General features: G+C 38.4%; 1 protein-coding gene and 1 long non-coding RNA gene across 2 annotated transcripts in view; one reads left to right on the forward strand and one right to left on the reverse strand.

The window, feature by feature from the left end:
- LOC122981461 (cadherin-22-like) overlaps positions 1 to 25,396 on the reverse strand; it is a 181,090-nt gene that overhangs the window by 39,544 nt on the left and 116,150 nt on the right. Inside the window, exons 5-9 of the mRNA XM_044350209.1 lie at positions 11,504 to 11,623; positions 7,060 to 7,227; positions 4,930 to 5,111; positions 3,835 to 4,091; positions 666 to 802 (exon numbers count right to left, since the gene is read on the reverse strand). Of these exons, the coding sequence (XP_044206144.1) occupies positions 666 to 802; positions 3,835 to 4,091; positions 4,930 to 5,111; positions 7,060 to 7,227; positions 11,504 to 11,623 (864 nt within the window). The remainder of the gene's footprint in view (positions 1 to 665; positions 803 to 3,834; positions 4,092 to 4,929; positions 5,112 to 7,059; positions 7,228 to 11,503; positions 11,624 to 25,396) is intronic.
- LOC122981463 lies at positions 590 to 25,274 on the forward strand. The gene is made up of 3 exons (XR_006403242.1): positions 590 to 602; positions 10,072 to 10,080; positions 25,184 to 25,274. It is a non-coding gene; the product is annotated as an uncharacterized LOC122981463 (long non-coding RNA).

Below are 25,396 nucleotides of genomic sequence, written 5' to 3' on the forward strand. Positions count from 1 at the left end.
ATTTCACTACCATATATTTCCTTCTTCTTTCCTGTCTTTCTCAAAAAGCAACAACATTCTACAGCTGAAAAAGTGCGAAAAGCTTTGGTAGCTAATGATCACAGTCTGAGGTTGTCACCCTTTATCACCTCTGATGGGAGTCAGCAAATGCTGGACAGCTAATTCAACTTGTACAGTCTCCATCACTGGCAGGTGCTGGGTGTCAACAAGGCTTGCCAATCATCAGCTGAACAATTTTCGTTGCCCGTCATCTAAGTTGTAGTTTTTCTAGTTCCCTTCAGTGATATGAGAAGAGCATATGGCTGCTAGATTAATTGTGATTGTGAATGATTATCAAGATTAAGTTTAATTATTTGCTCATTCCAATGCTGATAAATTTGTCCGCTGTATCCTGCTGCAACCCATTAAGGGTTTCTTCCAGCCTTGTTTTGACATGCTGAGATCCAAAATGATCATAGCGAGCACATAGGAATATCAAAACCTTTTTAAAATCATTTTGGCTCCTACTGTACCTGATAGAGACAATTATACTGACTTTGTGGGATGAAAATGTTGACAGGGTGAAGAGCTCATCAGACGATAATAATATCACACTCTTCATAGTAGTATGAAGATGTACAAATCCTATGTGTGATAAGATCATTTTCGATTGGGAAGGGATGTACCTGCTTCTACTGCCTTCACAGTGATATTGTGCCAGCCTGCGGTCTCTCGGTCCAAAATCTTGCCCAGTGTGATGGCACCAGAATCAGGATCAATATGGAAGATCATCTCCTGGTCTGTGGTCCGCTCGATGGAGAACCTGTAACAATATATATGAAAAAATAAGACATAGATGTTGAGAGAGAGAGAGAGAGACAGTAAGTGAGAGGAAAGAGAGAGACAATGGGTTATTAAGAAGAGTCAATAAGTAAAGAGGGATTTCACTTTTCAAAGCCTTTAATTTAGGTCTTTGTACATTTTTCTTAAGTGCTTAACCAATACTTGGAGAGTTAACTTTGGGCTTCGCTAAATAATAATAACTTCTAGAGAAGGCACCAAGGTTAGAGTAATTATATTTTGACGGCATTTACTGGAGTCTTGTCACAGGTCCTGTGACCCTAATAACACCGTGTCCCGTCACTGCAAGCCTCCATATAGTGACTTTTTTTTCGCCTATTCAGAGTAAGAAAATAAACATTAAAATTTCATTGTGCACTCTAGAAAAAAAGACAAATGCATCTTTCCTTCTTTGGGGTACTTGGTGCTTTCAAAAGATTGGTGAGTCAACAGAAATCTGCTGAAAGGTTTCTTTGTTCTTAGTTCCTTCCCCTCACTGCACACGCACGCTCACAGCTGGCTTATACCCACATAAACCATAGTTAAGTACCATGGGCTTTATCAGCTCTTAAGACCTCTCTGACAAACATGCCAGCCAGCATTCTCCCAGGTCTACAGTGTGAAACATAATGTCAAAGGAAACATATAATAAACTAGTGTGATGTAGAGAAGAGCACATTGATTAAATGGCTTTCTGATTTATACTTTATATATGATTTACGGTATATTTAAATAATTCGTCAGCATTTGTATTTACTTCATGTCCCTGAATGTCAATAATGACACTGATTTTGATTATTAACTACAGGAAGAAAATAATTATTTTATTAATTATAAGTCATTGGCTAACTAGATATGGATAAAATACCTTCAAAACAACCTTAGTTTGAATTAAAATCAACATTCATTTACAGCAACACCATGGCAGTGATGCACATATACAACAACATGTACAGTATATGCATCCATGTATCTGTCAGTGAACAGCCCTTTTACATCTAGTATTAACACAGATCCCATTTACAACACTAATTAGATTTGGCTGGCTTTCATTTACATCTGGCATTGACATCTGTCTAAAGTATAAACATTAAAATTGAATTTATCTCTCCTTTGCTAAATTTCAGATTGCGCTGCACAATTTCTTTTTTTCTTAAGAATTGGATTCAGATGACAGACTCAAAACAAATTGTTTTTGTCTATCTTTGTCTCCCCACACTCCTACCATGATGAAACAAAAGAATAATTGGTTTACAGTATATGATGATTTTTGTGGGGGAATGTTATAACCATATTTTTAGTCATTTAACAATCGTTTTGCACATAAACACTAAGTCTCTTACCCATCAGAACCACATCCACATTCCACAAAGTAGTATTTATGTCCTTAAAATTTGACGATAATCTCTTTTTCATGCTTGTCCTGTTTCAAAGAGCATCTTTTGACAAGTGTATCTAAGTTGTGTGCCAGCTGTTTGATTTACCTGGTTGAATCCTTGTATGTTAGATTTTGTTTGCTTTAGTTGTAAGATGAAGAGTAGTTCCATTTGCAGCTTGTTTTTACTGTTGCAAAACACAGTGCATGGATATTTTGCACTAAAACATCATCACTCAGGGTGCATATTATGCAGAGTTTAAAGAGGGTGTGTTGCCTAATGCCAGAGGCTATGAGATCAGTAACTTTGCCCGGTAGGTGGCTTCTCGCCAACCTCACTCCCTCCTTTCCTCTTACTCACCCATTCACTTACTCAAATACATGCACACACTTCAACACACACACACTCATATATGCTAGCACACGTATCACACACACTCTTTTGGCTCTGGGCTGCCAAGACACTGGTGAACGACAGTGCTGCCATTGTGTTGTACTTTATTACACCTGGAACTCTGAGCCTCATGCATTTTTAATCGAGGTAATTTGCACAGGCCCTGCGTGTGTCGGTGTACACTCTGTCAGTGAGACTGTCTTAGCCCTTATCTATATTCCCCTCTCACACTGCAATTGCTCTTCTGAGGACATATAAACCACAGACCTTGATACAGATTACCAGATGATATTGTTTTTATCACACACCGTGATCTGAGAGAAAAAAGAGATACACTACACAGCTTTATCCATCGTACAAGTCCCACTGTTCACAGTTTTCTTGGGCTTTCATTCCATCTTCAAGAGGAATTGTTAGAAAAAAAAAGAAAAAAAGATTTTGCTCTTAAGCCCACCAGGTACCTATCTATCCATTCATGGCTCGTGAATTATGGGACTCTAAAGTTACGTTTTTCATTGTATAATTTTATTCCAATAAAAATATATTTAGGGTGGTAAAACAATATATAGTAGATGCGTGATACAGTATGTGCATGATAGTGGACATGATAGTGGCTGTACTTGTTGCAGTGCTGTAGTGCCCTGTCCAAGCCTCAGACATGATGTAGTTTTTGTCATAGAGAATGTTACTTTTTGTGATATTGTCGTTCATATTTAGCAATAAGGCTATCTTTCAACAAAATTTTTGGTTTGGTTTACATGCCAACTACACACAATATTTTATCAAGTCACTGACTTTTTTTAAAAAGCAGTTGTTACTTATTCTGTAGTAAATTTAACTCTTTCTTGCTTATTCATATATTTTTGTATTATTAACAGAACAAAATTGTTTTAATTTAAGGAAAATTTAATGTAATTACCACATATGCACATTTGTACAACATCTGAACGTTTGGGTCATCTGTCTTTCTCTCTCACCCAAAGATCCAATCTGCTCTAACCATCACATTTTAGTAAGTAAGTAGTTTGTATTCCAATGTCGACCAAGTATTTTTATGCGATTACAAACTAATCACAGTTTGGAACTTTGAAAACTTCATCACTATTTAACTCATGTAGATAAAAGCCAGCCATAACCCTTTTTTCTCACCTTAATTAGAGAACAAGCACTAAGTCTGATAAATATTCTGCAATTCTTTAATGGTGCAATGTATTTTTACTTTTGGTGAAGTTGGTCCTTGTCATACCTGACAGGTTTATTCTCTTCATCTGGATCCCTGGCAGTGACGATGCCAACCAGTGCTCCTACTTTGGCATCCTCCTGTACTTCCATTATAGTGCCTTCTGCTGGTTGAAAGAGTGGTGGCTCATCAATGTTCAACACGGTGACTTGGACAATGGTCTGGTCGCGGAAGGAGCCCAGGTCCACGAAGCGAGGGTCTACATGCTTGTTTACTGCCTCCACCACAACATTGTGCATGTACTTGGTCTCATGGTCCAGCGGCTGAAAGACAAAGATTTTAAAAGAAAATGTATTGCAACATTACTTATGTATGAGCATAGATTTGCGTCCACATCACCAGCTAACCACTAGGTCATCACTACTGGTAGGTAGAATAATTAAGGCATTGACCGTTCATTGAACCAAAACACTGCTGCTGGTTGAGTGTAACATGGTTCATTCAGCCATGAAGGCCCATTCGCAACAACATGTCACTTAGGAGAAACGGTTTATATTTCAATGAAAAGAGGCGACTGCTAGCACTCTGCATTTTTTTCCTTCTTCCTTTTTTTCCCATGTTTTCTTGTCTGTACGCTGAAAAAAAACCTGAAGACAGTTCAACGTTTGAGGAGATATGGCATTGACAGCACCTGTCAAACCCCAGTGAACAACTAATGATGGTCAATCATCAAAGACCAATCATCTCTTTCTCTCCCCCTCTTCAGTGTGCCTTGAGTTTCTCTGTCTGAACAGGACCTACGAACTGTTCACTGCCCACTGAGAAGAAAGACTAAGCTGTAGGAGAAAATGATATTACCTTTGCCAACAAAACCCCAAACAGTTTTTGTCAAATGCTAGCCAACAGAGGTTACATGTTGATTTCTAGGGAAGAGCATTCTAATAACTGCATGCAATATTGTTTTTGTGGTTTTTGGCTTTGTGCTGAGGAGGATAGAGAGTCTGGGTCGTCAAACACGACATTTGCAATGAAAAGTGGGTATTTAATTTGAGGTTTTTGCAGTTAAAATTGAGTGTATTTATGTGATTTGTCAACTATGATACTGGTAAAAATCAAGACTGGCTTGACATCAGTAGTATCTCAGCATTCCTTTAATCTTACCTTTTTGATGGAGACAACGGCTTCCTGTGTATTTACATCAGTAGTGACCTTGAAGAGTTCCCCTCCATCTGTGATCAAGTAGCTCATATCTGTGTTCTCTCCCATGTCGTTATCTGTGGCAATGACAGATCCAACTGGTGTCCCGACAGCCGCCCCCTCTGACACTGAAAACTGGTACATCTCTGGTGTATGGAGTAGGTGGCCGTAGATGGACAAGGTATGGACGGATAAAACAAGGAGTTAGCAAAACAACAGAGGGATGAAGTGACAAAAAACAGTGTAGGTGTAGGTGTAGAAAATACCATAAAAGAAGAGGGATGAGAGACAATGGTAACGTGGAGAAGAAGAGGAAAAACACCAGTACAGGAAGGATGAGGAAAGATAGATGGATGGCCGTAGGTGGAAAAAGAGGGGTGGGAAGTGAGGATATTGGTAAAAGAGATGGATTGAGAGCAAAAACAGAAAAGTGGGAAGCGGAAGGGATTGAGAGTAACAAAGATAAAGAAAGTAAATAGGAAGAGATGGGTAATGGGAAAATTAAGTTGGGATGAAAGGATATTGAAAGAACAGGATAAGTAAAAGACTTCAGGCAGTGGCTGTCAGTTTGGTCATTGCATTCACATAAAAGAAAGTGTACAAAATGACAAATCTTTTTCCCAATACACAACAATTTCTGTTGGGACTACCTATTGCAAACTATACTAGATTTATATTATACTATATTCCTATTACAATAGAAAACATAAGTAATTGTCACTGTATTGTATAATATTATAAAGCATATTATATTAAACCCAAGTGAATTGCATGAACAAGTATATGATAAATTTTACTTGTGCTGACACATTTTGCCAAACCTAAATCTGAAGCTATATTCTAAATGACAGAAGAGACTGAGGAAAATGTAAAAGATCTGCCAGAGTTCATTATGAACAAGATAAAAAGATAAAAGTAAGAAGATAAAACTTTATTGATCCCCTGGGGTAAATTATGTGAAAACATCAAAGTCCTTACATATACAGTATGTCATCTTTCTTTGCATCTTATTTATGAAGGTGCATTCTGAACTCTATTTCCCATACCATACAGTGAAGATACTATAATCCTGCAGGGTTTATCCCTCTAAATGGGTAAATATGATTTACTGAGAGATGAAAAGGGGATTTATACAGAAATAAGTAAAGGTGTGTGGAAACATATCAAATACAATCAACCAGGCTGTCAGATGCTGTTCCCCCAGCTGTAACAAACGTAATCGTGTCACGGTTTAACTCCAAAAAGAGGACAAAATAAGGAGTTGGTGGAATGGAGGCAAGAATGGAAACAGTATTTTATTTACAAACCAAATTATTATTCGGAGTAGCATTTATCATGCTAATGTGTCTGTGATTGAGAAGTAGGTGCAAATTGTCTCTAAAAAGGTGACAAACTTTTAGTACACTCATAGTTAATGTGAAACACGTACTTCTTTTGGTACAGCATGTCATAAAATCAACCAGAATCTTCAGCTGTTTGCTTCATAGACGGGTATCTCTCAGTTGAAATAAGTGTGTTTGTGTGGTGGGTGTGACGTGCATTTTTAGCTGCATGGTTTGACTGTTGCACACGTGTGTATTGAAAGCCATCTGAAAGCCATTTAGCCCCCCAAAAAACCTCTCACATTCATAAATCCAAATCCATAACATTACAATGAGGGTACTATCAACCGTATTGATTCAGTCCTCTCTTGAGCCTGGCTTAAAAAGAATGATCAAACCTGCAGTGGAACGCATCAATTTTCCACAATTGATAGAGTACTTTGTTATGGGCTGCGGGCTTGACTGGCCCATATATTTAAGTTAGGTCATTTTTCCAGACTACACACAGGCCATTCAATATGGTCGCTGATGCCGCCATTGCTTATTGGTGTCAGCAGCCTGCCGGTTGTGTGTCTTATCATTTTTTCCAGTGTTTCTACGTCTTGACTTTCACATTCCTCTTTATTTTTCCTCCCACTCTTAATTTTTTCTTCTTTCTTTCACACTCAAAGTCATTTCCAACTCTTTTCTCTGTGCCATTTCTTCACTCTCCACCTGTGTCTCACCATCTCTTTCTTTGTCTAAAGTAAGAAAATGTGCGAGAGACACTCACTCTGTGGGAAGCGTGGTGGGTTGTCATTAACGTCTGTGATCACTATGGTCACCGTGGTGGAGCCGGAGAGACCGCCCATTTGTCCTGCCATGTCTGTTGCCTTGACGACCAACTCATAACGATCCTGTGTCTCACGGTCCAGATCTGCCACTGCTGTCATGATGATCCCTAATGATTGAAGGATGGAGGAGAGATAGAAACAGAGTGACAGAGACATACAGAAAGAGAGAGAGAGAGACAGAGACAGAGAGAAAGAGAGAGAGTGGGAAAGAGTAGCAGTAGTAAGTGAGGCCAATGGAAAGGTTGCATTAGTGGTTAGCACTTATAACCAACTATATTTCCCCTCTCAGTTTGAATATCAACTTCTGCTAAGCACTGTATTATAGAGGCACAAGTGCAGCGCATTCCATTTCACCTACTCAGACAGGCTGGATGGAAGAGATTGTGTCATATTTGCGCCTCTGCGCATACACCATTTTATGGCTCAGCTGTATTAAAATGAATAATATATAGGGGCAGAATGAAGGCATGCCTCAGCCACCCTGAACAGCATTACAACTCTTCCATGGTGAGTAAGACTGCACTCAAATCTGAGAAGTGGATTTCCAAAAACCAAGCGAGGGACATAGAGAAAGTGATACACAGAAGATTGAGAGAGTTGGGAAGCACGCAGAGAGAGGCAAAACAAATGCAATGGCTTCATTTACTCCACAGTGCACATTCTGTTACATTTTAACAAAGTCAATGATTAGTTAAAAACATTCCCATAATTGAGTTAAGCCATGCCAGTCTTCCAATTTACATGCAAAGATCTAGTTCCCCTTTCAACTGAGGTTTAATAATTTATCTATTAGTGGATATCACAAAGGTCTGAAAAACCAATTTGGTCACCATGGCAAACATTTGTGAAAACAGCATTCAGGTTTACTATGGCAAATTGCAGACAGGCTGTAAAGGGGTATGTCAAATGTGATTTCTGTACTCAAAGGTATATTTGCCCTCATTTTTATTGTTTCTGATTGATTTTCCTACTAAAATCTCTCTGAAATATGTCCTTTTACTGTCTAAATACCACAGCCCAGATGAGAGAGGATCTAAGCTGATAAAAAAAAATGTTGCTACAATCATCTGGGTTTCCTTAGGTTATTAAAATACACTCAAAGCAAAAGCTAATGGAGCAGGATTGAGTGGTACGCTGTGTGCTTTATGTGCTGATTTACCCCAGGTTTCGCCTCTCAGGCTACATGCAGTCTGCCTTATCTTATTGGTAAAGGTTGTCTGACTGTACACAGTCTGAAAGAAATACCTGAAGACATTACAGGACTGAAAAAGGCAACTGCAAACTTTATATTTTAGGGGTAAGAAAGTCACCTTATTAGAAAAGTACAATGCTACTTGAGGTAAAGATGGAAATACAACATTATCAGAAAGTATCAGGCATCTATAAAGGAAAAAGATTATTTAAAGAGTATTTAAACAGGAGTAATACATTAACAATATACTGTATGAGTTTATATAGCATTGCTAATTTTTGTTATATAATTATTATGGATAGCTCTATAAATTTGTAAATTTGTTCATGACTGTACTTAAATTAATTAAATAGGTGATTTTCTTTTGTTAGTGTGAGATTATTTGGTATATTATTCTGTTTGTTTACACACATTTTACATAAAATGTGTGGTTGCTCAAGCAGCCAATTCTGGGATCTTTCTAATTTCTATATATGACTTTCTCTCTCTCTCGCTCACCCAAACTAGCACATGATCTTTCTTCATATAAACGAGACATTCTCCTTTTTGGCCCAGCAGCAGCATCAGTAGCTGACTGGTTTACTGTGCAGTAGTAATATAATTCCACTTTACCCCTTGGGATTTTCCACATCAGTATCTATTGATGCATTTCCTGGGTTTGGTGTGCTGTCTCACTCCCAAAGGTTTGTGTTGTGTTGGATACACAACTCACTGATTCCAGTCACATTTAGCCCAGGGCCATGTTCTATGTGTAGCCAAAATACAGTACATGCAGCACTGGAGTTAAAGAGGGAGGCAGATGACATGCTCCTCTTTCATCCACCAAAGGCCAGAGGGGATGCATCTAAATTAGGGCTGTCAAAAGTAAAGCCCCATTCCGCAACTAGTATACAGCATGATAGCCCCAAACGTCATGGTAGAGACTACATGTAGATGAGTCTACATGGTCTGGATTCATTAATGCAGTCAGTTGAGTCGGTGTGGTCCACATTCCAATGCGTACCACGTAGCCTTAACATTAACCAATTTAACCGGGTAGTATGGCCGTGTACACCAACTGTGAAATAATGCCTCTGTATGGTGATGCATAATATTAATTTAAAATGAAAGATGATGTTCCCATCTTTTTTTTTTTCTACTCACAGAAATTGCATTTCTGTTTTCAACCCACTAGGCAATGGAAATGTAAATCTGATGTGTACCTTCAAAAGCAATACTGCCAGGCTAAAGGTCTCAGTATGACTTTTTGCACCTGTCCAAGTGTCTGCTTGGAGATGTCCTTGCACTCTGACACTGTTGTGAGCACTGCGGACAAATCTACACCACGTAGAACATAAAGTCGTGCATCTCTTCATTAACAACTTCAGCTGCATTCATACTGTATACAGCACCTCTGTTGTTGCCTTGTGCTTGTTACCTTGTTCTTTTCCCCTTGAAAATATGGATGCTCCTGATGTTTTTAGGGCTGCAACTAATGATAATTTTTATTATCAATTAATATGTTGATTATTTTCTCGATTCAATGATAAGTCATCTGGTCTTTAAATTGTCCAACTGTCCATATACCAAAGATATTCAGTTTACTATCACAGAGGACCAAAGAAGCCTGAAAATATTCAACTCTTTTTTATTTATCTTGTATTTATTTGGAATAATTCAAATCTCTTTACACAAACCTTAGGTAGTTGTAGGTCCAGTAAAGGTTGGGACACTTTTTTTCATAGAACACTGAAGTTGATATAGAATACTATATTCACAGATGAAGGACGTATAGTTGTCTCTTGCTAAATTATAACAGTATAAGTATAATCAGTAAGAGCAATAAAGCAAATATTAAACTGTGTTTTAGTGGCTATTGCATATTGCAAATGAATTATTTTAGTAGTTTTGTATGTAAAAATGATATCTAAGTCTACTTTCAAATGAAAAAAAAAGATATTTTCCTTATTTACATACAATGCTTCAGCCCTTGTAGATTCACCCCTTTGACTCAAATACTCAAAAACACCTACAATTCCAGCTCGGCAAAAGCGACAGAAAAAAAACATAGTGACTTGCTTTGCAGCTTGTTGTCAGGGTGAGTGAGAGTGATATTAATGAGGCAGATTTCACAGCTGTTCTGTCTCCTCTTTATTTTGACCTTCTTGACTCGCACCTATTAGGCTGGCCTGTCCGCCTACAAAATGGGGAAAGGAGGTGGATAGAATGAGGGTTGTGAGACAGAAGCTGGAATAAACCATCCAGTCTCCTGGTTTAGTCCCACAAAGGCGAAGCCATTTATCATCCAGGCACCCAGGCCAGCCAAGTCAAAGTGGTGGAGACCAAAAAAGATATAATTAAAACTTTTGTGCTTTTCCCTGAGGGGGCAAACACCAGTGCTAAGCTACTCCTGAAAGACTGGGTCAGGCCATATCGCTCCAATAAACCCCAGACCAGTAAGGAAACAGGGAATATTGAAATATATAGCTGGGAAGATTCTTCATAGGCTAAATCCAGATCTGGTGGAGCCCAGGATTTTGACATAATGGTAATTGGTAAATGATAATTTAGACACAATTTCTGTGTTTAGAGTCTTAGAACTAGTGGGACAAAAAAAAATTAAAGTTTGGTATTAAGGAGCTGGCAGAGGAAAGGCCATGTTGTCACCTACAGTATGAAAAGGCTTTATTATCTGTACAGTGGCTATTTTAGCACTCAGCTTGTCATACTCAGCTCTATGTTGTCAGACCTTAGAACTGCTGGTGATTATAATTGGAAAGTCTGTAAAGGGGATCACCAAAGTCCACCGAGGAACACACGTCTGCACCAGTTTTCACTGCAATCAATGAGTGTCAAGATATTTCACTCCATCCCTTGAATACTGTCACAATTTTTGCCAATTGAAGCTTTTAATGACCATCACTTTAACAATGCAATTTTCTTGAAGGTTCTTCAATGGTGGCACTAACTCTATGCCATATGGTATTTAGAGTATTTGGAGCCAGGAGTTATTGGCTGAAACTTTATAAAGTTGCTTGTTTTTGGCCAATTGATTTTATGTTTTTGGCCGCAAATTTTGATGGATCTGAGAATTATGGTCTCTGAACTTCAGATTGCTCAAGGTAGAAAAATAAGGAGCACAAGAAAATCTTCTAAGAAAAAGAAATAACAGGCGTAGGGGGGACTGAAAATGTAGTCTTTATAATTCTTACCTGTGTTTCTGTCTATGGTGAAAAACTTTTCTCCATCCAGAACGCTGTACACCACTCTGGCACTGCTACCATATGTAGGGTCGTCAGCATCTGATGCAGTAACCTTCATAACAGACGTTCCTGTCGAAAAGAGACGTAACATCATGTTAAAAAATAGAATATAAACTTCTGAGTCAGGTCACTTGAGAAACTCTAGATTAATCCAGTTTCAAAGAGGAGGAGGTGGTGTATACTGTATATTTAAGGGCAGCTGTGGGGATGTGGGTATTGCGTGTGTGTAAACTCCGGTATTTTTGTCTTTGCGAGGACCAATTTGAGTTTCTGACCTTGAGAGTAAGGATATAGCACTCACTAAGGACTATTTGAAGGCTACACTTTGTTGTCAAGTAAAAATTTGGTTTAGGTTAGGCACTGAGGGTTTTCCATGTTGCAATGTTTAAGGTATAGGTTGAAGGCTAGAGAATGAATCATGTCTACAAAGGGGACTCACAAGTATAGTAACAGCTATGTGTGTGTGTGTATGTGTGTTTGTGTGTGTATGACTGTGTACCTGTTTGTGCATTCATGCATACTTGTCTGTGATTATACTTGGGAGAGTGAGGTTAATGCATTTGGGTAAAACTGAACCAGGTAACTATTTCATCTCTATGCACATCATATTCCAAACAAATTTTTTGATGTTTCAAATTATGTTTTCACTCCTCCGATGCTCGGAGTTGTTTTGCCTCTCATCAGCACAGAAGTTGTGCTCAGAGATGAAAGGGAACACAAAGTCATAACGTCAACATTATATCTTCAAAGACTGTTAGAAGCTCAAGAAATCTACAACAAAGAATTACTCATGATTACTGGCACTTAGGCGGAGAATAAAGTCATTTCCACATGAAGCCTTTAAAATTGGGATTTGTGGAGTAACAGTGGTTAAGTCATTATTTCCCATTCAGTTTAGTATATTATTTGTCAACAGTGTGCATATACACAAGCCTCTGGCAGCAAATACACAGGCGTATCTCCTCGTTTAGTCACACCTTTTAGTTAAAGCTCAGCCTAAAGCCTACAAAACTTAAAGGTTCTTCATTTTTAGGTTAAGAAACAACAGCATACTTGCCTTTTAGCGTGTGAGCACATTTTTCCTTCCATAAATGATTTCACTTATGGAAAAAGAAAGATAAAAAGGGAGACGTTCCTCAAGGACAAGGAGTCAGTCTTTGTCTCCATCTCACTGGCCAATGCTATGGGTAATTAATGACAGCTGGTGTTGTCCACCAAAGGTCACCGCTGTAGCCTTTCTCAGAGCCCTGTCATGCTACTGTCCAGCCACATAATGGCTGTATGCTAATGATGCTAATTAGCGGGAAGTGTCAGAGCACTGTTTGTTTCCTGTCATCCAACCGAGCTCCTAAGGGAGAAAGAGGGAGGGAGAGGCCAGTGGATTATCATTAAGTCACCCGGCCATTAAATCAGACAGCTCAGATCACTATCCTGTTGCTGTCACCTATAGCATTTTTTTTGTTCTGCCTGTAGGTAAAGTAGATATGAGCAGGAAGGTCTGCCTGCTAACATATAGCTAGTATATGATGCAGCAGTCTACTTGGTGTACCTTACTAGTGAAACCAATGAGAGTGTGCTATTTTGCTGCAATTCTGAACTGAAATGTGACAAATTAGCTCAAAGGCAAATCATCCTAACAAACAACTAGTGTGAAAAGGGATACATGAGGACACACAGAAATGGTCAGACGGATGGGTGGATCAGTATTTTCATATGCAACACCAAAGTATCAAGAATTCTGGTGCTGTCAACAACCTTGTGTGGTTATCAGTTAAATCCTGATATATTGCAGCTCCCAGTGGATACAAAGCACCGCATATTAACAAGGTTGGAATGAGCTTTTAATTCATATTGTGAGTCGTATCATACATTCATTACCTCATCCAAATATGCAAAATACACACCGGTGTGATTCTTAGAAGATCAAGATATGCTGCATCCCAGTTGGAGGATGAGTGTGATATTGTTGTTATCATATTGAAAACATAAGGCTATATAGAAGCTAGGAATTTTCATAACTGGCAACAGGCAGGGGTTTGCTAATTCTTTCTACCTGGTTGGCCCTACTGCTGTGGGTCCAACAAAGTCATTTTTTTTTTCCATGGGATTATTCCCTTATCTTAATTTTCCCCAGGTAACAATCAGTTTGACGCTCAGCTGTTTCTGGGTACTGGCAGGCAGCAATGTTAGATGGCTTGGAAGAACTATATAAATGCAAATGCTACTTTATTGTGTTTATATTAAAAAGGAGAAGTGTGGCAGTGAGTTTGGCACTTGGGTTCTTATTAAAGCTCTGGCTTGCATCAGTGTTTTTAGTGGGAGAAGTCATTACTTACAGTATCTGTTGGCATGGTTGGCGTCTCACTTAAGGAGATTCTACTGCTGATGGACTTGTGGGAATTCAATAAAAAATATTGACTTTCTCAGATTGGAATGTAATGCATATAGCAGAAATAGGAGACGTATGTCTAATCGAGAGAAGCTCCTGATATTCATTATCTAAAGAGTTGCTTTTCTCTCACCAACTAAAAGCTCAATCCTAAATTACTCTCAGATGAGACAGCATGCACTGTAGCAATAATAATTTTAATTACCAGAATACAAAGGTTTGTCTCTCTTTCTTCTCCCTCTTGGGCACATTTGTTTGGGCTGAGTTTGTTTGGTTTGGTTATGCAAAAAAAACTTTTCACATCATATTCTTCACATTTTCAATTATACCTTGTGTGTAGTTATTGCTCAATTAAAAAATGAACAAAAAACAGAAAACTTAACAGCAGTAGTTTAATACCAACTGAAATTATTTTGCTGACACCCAGCACCTCGTGTTCTTACCTTGCTGCATTGGTGTAGGGTGTCTGTTTACTTAAGTACACCTTGACATCACTTTGGGTGTTCTTACAGGTACAAAAGAGGTAACGCATTTCTGACCCTTCCCAACTCGGCAAGGTCAAAAGTGCAACTTTCAACCAGAGGAGATGAATGACACATTATTTTTCAGTTCGTTGTCACGTTTAGTCACATTTTTAACATATGTAACCCCAATAATTTTGTCAGAAGTCTGAGCCAACTTGTGACTCTTGTTTGACAAATACACATTTAGTCATCTCACTCCCTCATGCCTTCAGTGCAGCCTGCAGATATTTACAATGTGGGTCTCGCCGTCAAAACAATATTAAAAGAGATAAGACAGGATCATTCTCATTTTCATATGCAAATATTAAAAAGTAACACAACTGTTTTTCTGTTTAATATTTGTGTGATGCTACAACTGTTTGTCAGCGCAAAATGTGAAGTTTGGAGTTGAATTATAAACCATGATTGATGAATTAAGCATATTGTGACTGTAGGTCTTGCTGAAACCATGAGAGGATTCATGAGAGTGTCAGTATTTGGCAGCGTTTCTCCCTGTGACTTGCCTCACCACGAAGGACTTGAAGGGGCAATAACATCTCATTGCTATGCAACCATTATGAGGATATGCCTTTGTTATTCATTTAATCCTCTAGCGGAGAAAAATGCCTGGGACATAATTGGGGTTGAATGGCAGCTGTTTATTACGCATTATTTTCAACTTCTGTTTACCAGTTGTTATTTATATTATTCTATTGTAATAATACAAGAACTCCTTTTTATGGCACATAAAATCTCACCGGTTGACAAGATTAAAACTAATTTCATAAAGTAGATAAGACTCTAATGGAAATAATGAGGGAATAATTCCTTTAGTCTGTGTCCTTCTGGTATGCACATGGTACTTCTGAATTTGCTACAAAATTTTCATGGTCTCAAGAACATGAAGAAAGCAACAGTCAATCAAAAATAACAACATAGGCATATAGTCTGTGTTGCAAATTATGTTTAAGCAGTGCACAATACCCCTTGAAGGATAATGTAAATAATATTCCGATGAAAACTAACTCTGGGGCCATCTCTGGTGAAATGGAGTAAGGAGGAGGGTTGATTTTTGGGCGTGGAGGATATGGTGGAGGGTGGGTGACGATGGCTATATAGATAGATTTATGCATGAGTTTGGTTTAATGGCATCAACACAGGCTGTCGGAATGGCTTCCCACACCATTTCAGCACTCTGGGAGAGATGGTTCAATTACTGTGAGGGGAGCTGGAGGAGTTCGCCACGTGTGAGACACTAGACTGACAGCTATTTAAGAGGCAGCCTCGTAAAAGAGATTTGTGCCCATCTCAGCTGGTGCCGTACTGGTGCAAGCTTCAGTGGAGGGGTCTAACGGTTGCAGCACTGAGCCTCTTTCCCACTCCGACCCGCCTTAATCTGCAGGACTGAGTGCTCCCCGCCCGCATTATGGATCATTTAGTAAAGCTATAAAAGCTGAGGTGTTTTCACATGAAAAGTTATTTCTTCACTACTTCTACTGTGATTCATTCCTCTCTCATCAACATAAATGCCCCAGGAGAGAGAGATGGGGAAAGAATGAGGGAGAGAAAAGAGGGAGGAGAGAGAGAAAGAAGTAAAAAGGGAAGAAAAATCTGCCATGTCATAAAAGCCAATGGCCTGCTTACATTGATCCTCTTCAAGATCCCTACAAGGATTTAGAGATATTTTTCATCTCTCCTGAAAGAGGTTGTAAATCTAATCTTTGTTAGACTTTGAATTTGTGTATTTTAATAGATCGGATCTTTATTTGTTTTGTAGACAACATTGTGGACTAGTGTCAATTTTAAGTCTTAACTTCTCATTATTTTTAAGCAGTTGTCTTTAGAGAAACAATGACAAAAAGCTGTAAAATCTTGGTCTGGAAGAATAAATACTGAATACAAAAACCTTCCTGTGCATCCAATAGCTGTAGATCTACATAAAATTGGTCAAACTTTGTTAAAAATCCTTCAAGCATATCAACCCGCATTTACAGATGAATCATTTGATTTGAATCCCCACCACTCACCCCTGTATCTTCATGCTACCTATAAACATATTTGATTTAATCCTTGCACAATAATGTTTAATTTCCGCTAGGCTATATAGAGTGTCCATGCTTCTTTGCGTGACCGCAAATGTGCAATAATGAAATAGCGAGAAACTTAATCAATTTCACACTTGTGAATCTCTATCATGGCTGTGGCTCTTCAAACACCGAATGACACATTCTCTCGCTCTTTCTCACTAGGGTCTCGGTTCCGCCCTCCCCAACATACACACCGATTCATACACATGACCACACACAGATCAGCCAAAATCAATTATGTCAAGCACTGTGGTTGAGCGCATAATGGTGGATGTTACTGGTCATATACATAAAGGTGGTTGGCAGAGAATATTGATTGTAAGTTGCTCCTGCCTTGTCGCATTGCTCTCTCCTGCGATACTGCTGCTCCAAATGTCTCATCTACTGTTAGCATAACAGGGCTGAGCTGTCCTAATGGTGACTGCAGTAATTTGCAGCCTCCTGGGCAACCTCTCTGGACCACAGCAACAGTAGGGGTGATTATTACTTTAATCCCCTTGTGCAGTTCTCACATTACATACAGAGGGAGCGGGGAATTTATCATCCATGCTGAGTATGCTGAGGTTGAGGGAGTGATAAGAACCTAGAGACGAGAAGAGAAAAACGAAGGAAAAGAGACATGTTTTTTGTTTTGAACTCCTTATCCACAAAAACATTTAAATGGGTTATTTAGTTGAATTATAACTTCATTCACACAAAAGCCTCTAAGTTGTTAGCTCATAGTAAGCTGTGATTTTTTTTGCATGTATACTGTAAAGGTCGCTTGTCAAAACAACACAAGGAGAAGTAATTTAGGGTCAACTGATATATTTACTTTTAAACTTTTATAGACAGGGCTTTCTTTATACTGCTTCCTTCTGCCTAGCGCTATTTTCTGTGTCAGTCACCACAAGCAGCCTTTAAATGCCAGTTATTTTGTGTATATGTTGTGTGCAACATCCACATTATATAACATCCATGTTATACTTTTGTATATAGTGATAAGGCAGTGACCTTCACAAAGACACTTTTAAAGTACATTCCACTATGCCTCTCCTACTATATGCTCCCTGGGCTTCGGGTCTTGTCAATCTCCATATCTCACTTCAAGTAGCACCTGTGTACCAGATGTCTTTTTCAATAGCTAATTTGCCCATACAGATATCGCATAGCATATTTTTTATATTTTGAAAACTCCACTGATATCCTTAAACTCAGTATGCTTGACACTTGAAATCAATAGTTTCCATTATAAAATGAATTTGTCCAAAAACAAACAAACAAAATGATTGAAATGATCCCTAAAAATGCACAACCAGAGACCACTAGTTGTGGCATTTACAGAGATAACATGCTTTGAGGTATGAAGGAATGCAAGAAAGCCTCAGATGCTGACATTTGTTTAGTAGATAAAAGTGCAGGGCATTGTCTTAAAATGTATCTCTGTCGTTAATTTCTCCAGCCTAATGTCAAAGATTAGATTGTGTCTTTGAAAGAAAATGGGATAAATGTCAGTTTAAGGCTTCTATTGTGCTACTTTGAACTCTGTCCTTTGTGTGTGTTTTGTCTACACTATATCAGTTCATGTCATTAGTAGATAATAGCTGAGGATAGTGGTCAGCTTAATGTCTGTTATCAGACTTGCATTTGGCTGACTGTTTTTCTCTGGACACTGTGACTTGTCAGTGAGTGTTACCTGAGGTTAGAGGCTACAGCACAGATGGCGTGTCGTGCCACATCTCTACCACTCAGAGGTCCTGAGGTCCTCTCTAATGGAACCACATCAATCACAGGATTAGCTCCATGGAAACTTTTCACCCTGTTATGATTCCACCACCAAGAGCTACGCCTCCTAGCCACATTTCCACCCCACTCCCTCGCTGTCACCCAACCTTTGAGTGGTGGGAAAGAATGTCTGCCTCAGTGACTAAATGGCTTCCAACCCGACAAAATGTGCTATTTGTCAGTCAGCTGGCATAAAGACTGAAAAAGCAGAGATACAGATGTCTTAGTATGCATGTTGTAACATGGTGTAATACTGATTTCAAATTGGAAAAGGCCTGTCTTTATTACTTCAATATAAGCTGGGCGTGTAGAGCATAAGCATTAGCTCGAGGTGCCAGTATGCCACTGCCAATAACGTCTCTGCAGTTTGTGCTCTAGATATTGTGTCTAAAAGCTTGATCTTGCCAATGCTTAACTGTGTAGAAGCCTCTGAACTATACGACTAAGTAGTATTGTCAAAAACTGGCAGCATACCAGTTTGATTTTACTTAAGCCTGTGGGTTTTTAAAACTTTGAGGTCTAGCTTAAAGCTACATAAATATTTAAACATTTACTATGGTTGGGGAAAACCAAGGGGAAAAGAGATGGATCCAATTCAAATATTAATGATGAGGCTTACCAAAACATAAACCTCAGGCCAAAATGTCCTTACATATAAACCACCTGGGATTAACATATAAGCACCATAAAAAAGCTGTTGTTGATACAGAAAGGTAAATTCAGTGCCCAAATTCTTATGATCACATCAGTTCATGTTATGAGATACACACTGCCTGAGGCAACAAAAAATAGGAAAGAAATATTTTTCCACCTGTGTTAAATTCTACCGCCACACTTACTTAAGAAAATAGTCTTGTATCAGAATGGATGCCCATTACATTTCTTTAAATAAATATACACAGTGAACCAGAAAATGTGCCTATCCATCTGTGTCTATTGTAGCAAATCATTCATAATACATATTATTATCACAATACAGATATTTTATTATTTTCAGTAAAATGGGTTTTGCAGTCTTCAGAGCACCATTTTAAAGACAAATTTCATCTATCTCAACCACTTCTCATCTGTAAGCCTTGCTGCAAGCAACTATTCAGGCCCACTAATACTTTGGGTGTACTAAGAGGAAAGAAACACAAGGACCAGAAAGCTAATTTGGAATGTAAAACTAAATAATTAAAAACATCAGTGGAAGTAATATAACAGAGATAACTTAGAATGAGCTATAAAAAACTACAAACTAATTTCAACTAAATTATATTAAAAATAGGAAAACTTAATTCCTAAAAGACCTAACAGACTCAGATCTAAAAATTTTAAATGGTAACAATCTGAACAAACATAGCAAATCAAATTTAAAAAATTAAAAATAAGAAAAATATCTGCTATTACAGTAAAATGTCACCAGGGAAATCCATACGGTCTCCTCAGAAAACAAGTGAACCTTTTTAAATGTTCTACAAACGACTAGTCAATTAATTGTTCAGTTTATTAGTAGAAAATTAATTGGCAACTATTTTAATAATTGTTTTAGTCACTTTTTAAGCAAAAAGGACAAATATTTATTGGTTGCAGCTTCTCAGGTTGACAATTTGATGCTTTTCTGTGTCATACATGATAGTAATCTGAAAATCTTTGGATTTTAGACTGACGATCAAACAAAACAAGACATTTGAAGATATCACCATAAGCTCCACAAAATGATAATGAGCATTCTACACTATTTTCCTAAAGAAACTGATTAATCATCAATGAAAATTATCATTAGTTGCTGTCCTACTTGCCTTGTATTTATGGTGTCTCTTTACTTAGTAACATACACATCAAAGGCATCAGAACCATCCAGCAATCAACGTAAGATCAGCCTGTATGCAGATGAGACATTGATCTTCCAACAAAACCCTTCCTTGTCCTTACAGTAAGTCATCAAGCTGAGATGCGTCAAGCCATATTCCACCGATACATACTCCTGTGACTCATGTACTGCCTTGTTCACACCCTTACGCAGAATGAGAACTTATGCAACTGTGTTCTCCTGTCAACAACATCCTACTGTGTCTGAACAAACTCCTCAAATGCATGCCCTCCACTCTTTGACTCCTTTGTAGTTCAACATTTTGGGCACGCATGTGTGCTTTCTTTCATAGAGTTATTGTAGATGAGAAGATCAATGCGACTCTCATGCTTGTACACTAAATATGAAGGTAGAGCATGCAGACGCTTTGCTCAGCTTAGCATAAAGACTGGAAGCAGTAGGAAACAGCTAGCCTGGCTCTGTCCAAAGCTACGAGCACCTCTAAAGATCACTAAATAACACATGATATGTTGTTTATTTAATCTGTATAAAAAATGTGATGTAAAAACAATGTTGTGGTTTGATGGGGAGTTATGTGCTGGAACTATTTATTAGCAAGTCAGTGACATCCTGGCTTTAGTGGTGCCAGTATACTAGCTGAATCCACCTACTTATAGTCTTTACGCTAAGCTGAGCTGACCAGCTCCCACTTCATATTAAGTGTACCGTGAGAGTGGTATTGATCTTCTCATCTATCTCTTCGGCAAGAAACCAAATACATCTATTTCCCAATATGTTGAACTCTTCCTTAATAAAATAAAATATATACTGTATATCACATGCATTACTGTAATTGTCTTTACATCCTTTTGTACCTGCCTCAAAGTAAACTTTTATGTTACGTGATGTCACACAAATAAACTATTCAAGCTTCCAGCCTTTGAGGTTATCTACCTCTTTTTATGTTAACACATTATGTAACTTTAAGTGGTCTCAGTGACTGTTATTGGGACTTTTAGAATGACGCAGGGCTTTTTGCTGAAGATGAATTAGAGGTATTTTATAATAGAAGGATGGCTGTTTTAAATGGACAGACCTGTACCTCTAACATCAGCTCACAAATGGACATGAGACAACATTAGCTTTTAACATCGCAGTTGATTTACATTAATGATGGGTCAGTTTTTATTCCAAAAATACAGAGGATGATGAGCCATAAAGAGAAAGATGACCTGTTAGATTGTGAGTGAGCAACCATTAATCAAATGGGCCTATAATGAACAGTCTTTGATTCCAGTATACAATGCATTTTATCCTGAAAATGTACTGAAGAATATAATTAACTACTAATACAAGGTATCTAAAGCTGCATTATAACTATGTCAGATACTCTTTTTCTTTCCACATATAATATATTCACACATATACAAACAGCACAGATGCATACAACTTCTACAGTGCAGCTAACCTAAAGAATAGTTTGAGAATGTTGAAGTCAGCTCAGGGGCACGCAGCTGTACTCCTTGTTGAGTTTAAAAAGGTCAGTACTCAAAGTATTGGTTTTGAACCCAATCTTCAAGCCTTCTTAGACATCTAGACAGTTTCTGTGGCTTTTGGTTTCATCAGGGCAAGATCAGCCACAGTTATTTTTGCAAATGAAAAAACAGGTTTGTGTTTTTTTGTTTGTTTGTTTTTACACATAATGCAGGGTAAATCCAGCATTAATAAATATGAAATAATTTAATGTGTGACCCTTGTCTGTCCCATGTTGCTTTATCTTTGCACCAACTATATTAATACACTAAAAATCAAGAAATTGTGTACAGCATGCTTTGAGAATTCTGTGGTTTTAGTGTTTTAAGACAAGTAGGTGTAATAAAAGCCAATCTACATTCCGGTCAGAGGCTAATGGTGGTGGGCAATTACTGTTATTTGAGGTCAGTTTTCAAGGATTACTGTTCAAGACTACTGATCCTTGTGCATTTGTCATACAAGATACAGGATTAAAGATGAGAAAACAATAAATTCACTGTTCCACAGCATAAGTGCTTAGCACAGGGGGATGGTAAACAAAAGGCAGATGGAGGATTCATTGCTCCAATGCCCCATTATGTGGGTAAAATTTATGCATCTTCTCAAAGAGACAAATGTGCTTCACTGACCAGACAACAGCTAAGTCCATCTATTTTCTAGGAGTGAAGCTGGGGAACACCATGAACAGGTGGCCAGTCGATCACAGAGGCCACTGGGAGAATATGCAAACCCCAGGAAATATTTGCAGAAGTCATTAGTTGTCCCTGGTCAAGTTTGAACACAGGGCCTTCCTGCTGTTGGTGCAGACTCGGTGCCAGGAGGGGGCTTGCAGTTGTATTTTTTTGCCCCCTCTGTTTAAGCTTTATGTATCTATAGAAAAACAGCCAATATAATTTTCAGCTATTTACATAGTGGTATGCTTGGGCCACACTGTCCACAGTACTGAAACGGAACAGAGGAGATCGATAGACAGACAGAACAGGTCACTTAGTTTGGTTTCTTAGCCTGCTTACTTTTTGTGGTTGTAACTAGAACTTTAATTCAATACCCCCCCCCCCATTGTAGCAATCCACAGACCAAAGGAAAATGAAGGAAGAGAGAGGACAGTCGATGAAAGAGAGAGAGAGCAAGCTGCAAACAGCCATATCTATGCTCCTCCCCCTGCTGATTTTGTCAGCAGATTGCCAGATTCACAAAAAAATCCTGCATCAGGTTTCTCCTCTTACAACTGCAAAGTAGTAACAACACGTACATGGCTGCTAATTCTGCCTTTTCCCCCTTATAATGAAATTATTTTAGTGTTCAACACTAAGCCTCATCATCTCCTGCTGCAATCATCAAAATTAAGCTAATTTACAATTTCAGATTGTAGTAGCCTATTGCCTATTTCAATATTATTGTTTATTGGTTATAGTTTTTGTTGGGTGTACAACTGTATTTTATGCTGATGTTGCTGTGTTTGCCATCTCTGTGTGTGTGCGTGTGTGTGTGTAAGTGCATGTGTGTGGTTTACAGTATGTGGACACCGTGCCAGGCTATGTTCAAGTGTCACGTTGGTGCCGGTGTACCTCTATCCATATGCTTGATTAGTGATGCTGTTGCATCTGTCAGCTGTGTGTGTGGGAGCATGTGGCCGCTGTGCCAGGCTATGCAATGCTGTTAATGTTAGTCTTGTTACTTGTAACATTACCTCTGACGAAGTATAAGGTTTGTATGTTTGAACTGTGGTGCATTCAGGCTAGTATAGTTGTAATGGCCTAATTTGGTTAATATATGTGTTTTAGAACCTAATCGTAGCCTGTGATTGGTCTTGGACGGGCTAGGCCCATCTGATTTTCTCTGTGCCCACCCACACTGTGATTTCTGCCTGCACTACTGGCTGTTACTCTTTTCTGCCCTGTTCATATCAGGTTCTCTGGGCGATTCATAATTACCCTAAATAAAGTGCATTACCCAGGTGGCACAACATGACACTCACCTGTTCCCACCTGCCTGCTTTTCTCTGTCGGCAAACACTAAAGCTAGTGTATATAGTCAACTATTTTTTACTCTAATAATTGAAATGGTTGTCCCCTTGATTAAATAAATTTATGTTGGGAACATCAGTAATATCTCCTAGTGTCTTTTAGTTGCTGTAGAAATTCAGAATGTAAGACTTAATAATTTGTTAATACCGGCTGTCAACATGTGAATAAGGGGAATACTGGCACTTATTTTTTTTCCCACTTCAAGCATTGACCTAGACACTGCATTAAATCCATCTTTCACAGACTTTATCATCACGAGTCAGAGGACACAGCTAGCATTCTGCAGAGTGACTCCATCCATGTTCCTTCCTCACATTACGACATGCACAGTTCTCAGCAACGTTCATTCACCTGTGCACAAAAAATTTGATTTAAGATTTCAATTTCATTAGCTGCACATTTTACACAGGACAACACAGAGCTAAGACCCTCACACTTCATCATCGTCTTTGCCCGTTCTATTTTGATTTTGCCCTCTCTTCTCCTCTTTTTGAGTTAACCAACCCTGAAAAACAAACAGACTATGTGCACAAGTGTTATTTTTGGTAGCAGATGCTGAGTAGACAGACAGATAGACAGAAAGCCTCTACAACGTGAGTGGGTGGGGAGGAGGGGCGGGGGAGGTTTAGGCTCGGAAGCTATGACAAAAACATGTACTGGGGGACATGACAGGAGTGATAAGTAAAAATGAATATGCCTCAGGCAGGTGACTATTGATTACTTTCTTGTTATTATGGCCTCACGTTTTTCCAAGGCAGTTTGCTGTATGGTGGGCCATAAAACAGCACAGTGAGCATATCACTAGTGTGGCTAATGCTTGCAATCTGCTTCTATCACAGCATAAAACGCAGCCTGGCTTCAGATCACAGGAGCTGTGTCCAGATTCTGTTAAATGTCCTCATTGTAAAAGATTTTGAGGAATAGTATTTGTAATGCATTCACACTGGAAAAGTAAAAATATCACATATACAGTATTTAAAGATGCTAGCATGCTTGTAAAATCTCCTTGATTTTCGTGGTGGTAATGGACAATATTGACTGAAAATGCAATGAGCAAATGAATTAAAGGAGTAACTCACAGTTGGAAAAAATTAAAACAAATTGTGGATGGTGTTAAGACAGCTCAGGGGACATCGGAAAAGCAAAAGTAAACAAACTATTAGATCTTTGGAATTAGTGGATAACCCTAGTTTTAAAGGATAAGGCTGGTGTTTCTATATATTTTTTCCTGTCAACAAACTCAATAAAAAGAAAAAAAGCAACAATGCATCAGTCCAGGTTACATAAATGCAATTAGATTTTCAAAGATGGATAAGTAAGTCGGTAAATCAGCTGGGCATTGTAGTTTTTAGCCAACAATATTCAAACAGAAGTAACTAGTGCATTTGTTGGGACTATTTTTAGATTAATACACTTCGGCGAATGAGTGAGTATTTATGCCAGCAAGTTGGGGTATGTGGAATTGACTCAAAATAGTGCAACAGTTCCCATGTTAATCATTATGAAGGGACATATCACTCAGTATCAACAGAATGGCTCATTGATGTGTTTTTAGAAACAACGGAGGTCCACGGCACATATGAATAAGATATATCAGGCTTTGGTTACACAGATAATAATTATTAGTAGGATCAATTTTTTGGGGGGGATTTGTTTCCCTAAATTCTATAAGAATTTTGAATATTGAATATGGATAGCCTGTATTTTTATATATATTCAAGACAAGTGATAGTCTCCATCCATT

The sequence above is a fragment of the Thunnus albacares genome, chromosome 4 (assembly GCF_914725855.1).
Source record: "Thunnus albacares chromosome 4, fThuAlb1.1, whole genome shotgun sequence".
NCBI lineage: Eukaryota > Metazoa > Chordata > Actinopteri > Scombriformes > Scombridae > Thunnus > Thunnus albacares.